The sequence below is a fragment of the Gymnodraco acuticeps genome, unplaced genomic scaffold, assembly GCF_902827175.1.
Source record: "Gymnodraco acuticeps unplaced genomic scaffold, fGymAcu1.1, whole genome shotgun sequence".
Lineage (NCBI taxonomy): Eukaryota > Metazoa > Chordata > Actinopteri > Perciformes > Bathydraconidae > Gymnodraco > Gymnodraco acuticeps.
In genome coordinates this window covers 760,640-764,578 of record NW_022990271.1, presented here as the reverse complement: position 1 = coordinate 764,578, position 3,939 = coordinate 760,640, and the positions used below count along the sequence as shown (strand labels likewise).

The following is a 3,939-nucleotide window of genomic DNA, read 5'->3' as shown; positions in this document are numbered from 1 at the left end:
CCTCCCTCCCCACACCACCACCACGACAAGCCGGTTGCTGTAACGGACAAAGACAAATATCTGCAAGCTGACGACATTGTGCATTTAAGCAACAAAAATGGACTACATATTTTTCATCTGAACACTAACAGCCTGAGACACAAACTGGCTGAACTCAGGCAGCTATTCATGAACGGTAAGGCAAGCATATTATGCTTTTCTGAGACCAAATTGGACAATTCCATTACAGATTCAGAGATTGAAATTGAAGATTATCTTGTAGTGAGAAGGGACAGGAACGTGAATGGAGGTGGTGTCTGCATGTACATACATAAAGACACCAATTTCAAAAACCGTACTGACCTGCATCATGAAAATATTGAATCTGTGTGGGTTGAAATTCTTTTTGACAATGCTAAATCTGTAATAGTCGGGACAATCTAGAGACCACCGGAACAGAGTGACTTTTATGATACATTAGATGGGTGTTTGGCTGATGTGGGGGATGTAGAGACAATTATTATTGGAGACTCAGTGTGAGGAAAAGTTTTTAGAGAGTACTTGTCCATGGACAAGTGAGTTTGGAAATGTACTTGTCCGAATACATTTTTCACTTGTCCATATCTATACTTTGTGCATGCATTGCTGCACCTATTTTAAATATGATTACATATCAACATAAAGCACACAAGAATCTAGGTTACTGTAGGAAACATTTTATTGTTTATTTGTTCATATTGTTCACAGTGTCTGGTTTCTGAACTTCTACCATCAAGGCACATCAAATGAATGACAGATATAAAATAATAAGATAAAACAACTAAGTACTAACAATATAATGTTTTCTCCTCTGTGGGACTAGTAGACATGCTAGCAGAAAGGTATGGCTTCAGGCTCAGGGTGGTTGTTCACTGCAGCTGTCTCCCGAACTGTGGGGCAGCACTCCAGTGGTTCTCCTCACACCGAGCTATGGGGCAACAGGCACAGGTAAGTTGCTGTTCACTGCAGCAGGCTTTGGGGGCAGCTTTGACATACCTCTTGGTCTTAGCAGATGTTTTCCATTTCTGGATGGCTGGCTCTGGGTCAAACTCTGCCACTGTGGTGGTGATGTGGCTGACCCTCATGAGTGACCCCAGAGTTTCATTGGTCATCTGGGATTTTCTGGATGTTTTTATGAGGTTCATGAGGGAAAATCCACGCTCCACGGCAGCAGAGGAGGGAGAAAGGGTGACCATCATGTACACCAGAACCAGGACGTCCTTCACATCTGGGTGGTTCTCAGTGAGAAGGTCACTTATGACCTCCTTGGCGGGCTGCCTCTGCCTGTACTTCAGTCTGGCCTTGAGAGCTGGCCACTGTCTAGGGATGTTGGTTACCTCCTCCTCACTGAGAACGGACTCGAAGTGGGTCACCATGTTCATAACCTGAACATCACCATATGTAGCTAGTTGTGCGTCTGATCTTGGGACGTTCCTGGGGTCAAGAACATGGAAATCACTGAAAGGGGTATCCTTCAGGAAGGAAAATCTCTTCTCTAGGAACTTCACACAATTCTCCAAGAAGGAATTCTTCACTGTTTCTGGAATACCTGTTCCTTTCAGTGAAGTGATGTGTCCATTGCTCTTACTGTCAAACTTGCCATCCTTGCAGGTTGCCATGTAGGCAGTGTAGACATCACCTCTATTATGCTTAAGGCCTTCCAACTTGATCCTGGCCTCACACAACTTTACATCAACATCATAAATGAACAGATCATTACTCTGGAATGCCAGACTCACGTTGGCCAACACTTCCAAGACATCTACCATAAAGTGGAGCCCATCAACAAACTTTGCAGACTTCAGTACCTTCAAGTACCCCACACACTTAGCTCCTTCGTCTGTTTTTCTGTTTGAAGCCTCTTCCATGTGTAGGATGACGGAGTTGTAATTTTTTATTACAGCCTTGTATGCCCGGAGTCTTGACGCCATCCACCTAGTGCCACAGGGTGCTGAGAAATAGACAGGATCCTCGTCTATAACGGCTGATATGGCGTTCACCTCCCTCCTACGTTTACCAGATCCATAGTAGAATCTGTAGATGGGGTCCACTCCTTTCTCTACGATGTCAATGAAGTCAGTGGCTTTGGTGGCATCTAGGAGCGACAGCTCCAGCTTATGTGGAGCACACCAAATCGAAATGAGCACATGCCCCAACAATTCCCGCAACTTCACAATAACTCCTCCCTTGGCACCTTGGTTAACGCTGGCACCATCAAATGTGCAGCCTATTATTTTTCTTCTTTATGTCTCCATCTGTTAGGTCGACATGATGTAGTGCCTCGAGGAGAGCTGCCAGAACACCATTAGCATCAGCTGACTTTACAGCCATGATGTCAATGAACTCTGTCGCTGGAAGTCCATCTTTGACATACCTGAAGATAGAAAATAAATAAAGTACATCAATAAAGTGCAATAACATTTTTTTAAATGATTATCTTATATAAACCTTCCCACACCAGTGTTGCCTTCACCTTTTTTTAAGACTAAGAACACTAAAAAGCAACTTCACCTTCATTCGCTTTAAACAATTTATGTATATACTTTACCTGTTAAAAACTTTTAAGTTAACTGAAAATTTAAACTAATAAAATTCATCAATAAAATGATTGTGAATTAATTACTCATAAACAAAAGGCCCTTTTGGAGATAAAATGTAACTTAAATAAGACTTACAAAAGAATTCAAAATAATAATTACCTAACATATACATTCTCCTGTTCTGTCACAGATATATCCGTGGATCCATCTCCCATCAGAGCGAAGAATCTTGAAGCCTTGAGGTCTTCAGAAACTCTGTCCTTCTCGACTTCGGCAATGGCCTGCACAAATGCCTTGCACCCCTTATCGTTCCGGTACTGTGTAGGCATTTTAATGCCATTCTTCTCTTGAAGTTCGATGAGGCCCTCAAATGAACGGAAAGGCAACTTTTGTTTGGCGACATAAAACGCAGTGTTGAACATGGGTTTCAGTTGGTCGTCCATATTTTCTGCCTGCTTCTTGAGAGCCACAAACATTGGCCCTGTGCCTTTCTCTGTGACCTCTTTCCTTTGAATGCAGAGAAGGTGATATTTGCTGGATTCGTGTGACTGAAGTGTCTCAATGCGTTTTGACCCTGTGACACCCTCGTACAGTTTACTGCTGTGGTCAGCAATGGATGGATATTCTCTGCAGACCTCACAGAACATGATGTCGTCCACACATCTTACCCATGGAAACTGGGTTTTCCAAGTCTCAATGAATGTTCTTTTCCTCTTGGGTGTCAGGGCGATGTCACTCTTGGCCTTTTTAGATGGACCAGCCATTGGTGAGATAACGGAACATGGCCTTTTAGCAGAGACTTTCTCGTGACTGGGGGGGCTATCGTTCTGCTCACACTCTGGGACTTTCTGAGGGCTCGTTTCAGCATGTTCAGGCTGTTGTTCAGACTCCTGTTCTTGCAGACAAATTATAGATTTTTGTCAACATGAATGTTAGGTACTCGTAGACTCCCCACAAACCTTTCTGCATTTTTTGGGGTTTTTTTCTGAAATAATTTGATATGCCCCTTTCAAGCCCCTTGGTACATAAAGAGCCCCTTTCAATCCCCCCCTTTTAAAAGAAAAAAGTATTTTACATAGGTCTACCCCTTTTTTATTATTATTTTTATTAATTTCTTATTTAATAGTTTTTCATTATTTTTATTTTTATCTTCGATTTTATTTTTGATTTGATGAACCTGTGTGAATCTGTGCTGTCCTGTTTTTCACCCTTACCCTGTTGCCTACTGAATTTCCCCACAGGGATTGTAAATCGCTTTGGATAAAAGTGTCAGCTAAATGCAATGTATTGTAATGGATTAATAAAAGTCCCCTTTCAAGCACTTAATCCACTATTTTCGGACATAATTTATTTCAATTATTTTCCTTGTTAATGTAACACA

General features: G+C 41.9%; 1 protein-coding gene across 1 annotated transcript; it reads right to left on the bottom strand.

The window, feature by feature from the left end:
• Window positions 1-2,232: 2,232 nt before the first annotated feature.
• Window positions 2,233-3,368, bottom strand: LOC117549294 (zinc finger protein 862-like). Its single transcript, XM_034221063.1, has 2 exons — window positions 2,718-3,368; window positions 2,233-2,392 (listed from the first exon to the last, which is right to left on the bottom strand). Exons 1-2 carry the CDS (start codon window positions 3,320-3,322, stop codon window positions 2,233-2,235), a joined length of 765 nt encoding a protein of 254 aa, XP_034076954.1. The 5' UTR covers window positions 3,323-3,368.
• Between the last annotated feature and the right edge of the window lie 571 nt (window positions 3,369-3,939).

Bases quoted from the DNA above. Each gene is read 5' to 3' on its own strand.
- LOC117549294 (XM_034221063.1), bottom strand. From the start codon at position 3,322: ATGGCTGGTCCATCTAAAAAGGCCAAGAGTGACATCGCCCTGACACCC. The intron at 2,393-2,717 runs GTAATTATTATT...TTCTATCTTCAG, and splicing joins CAGGAGAATGTATATGTTAG to GTATGTCAAAGATGGACTTC.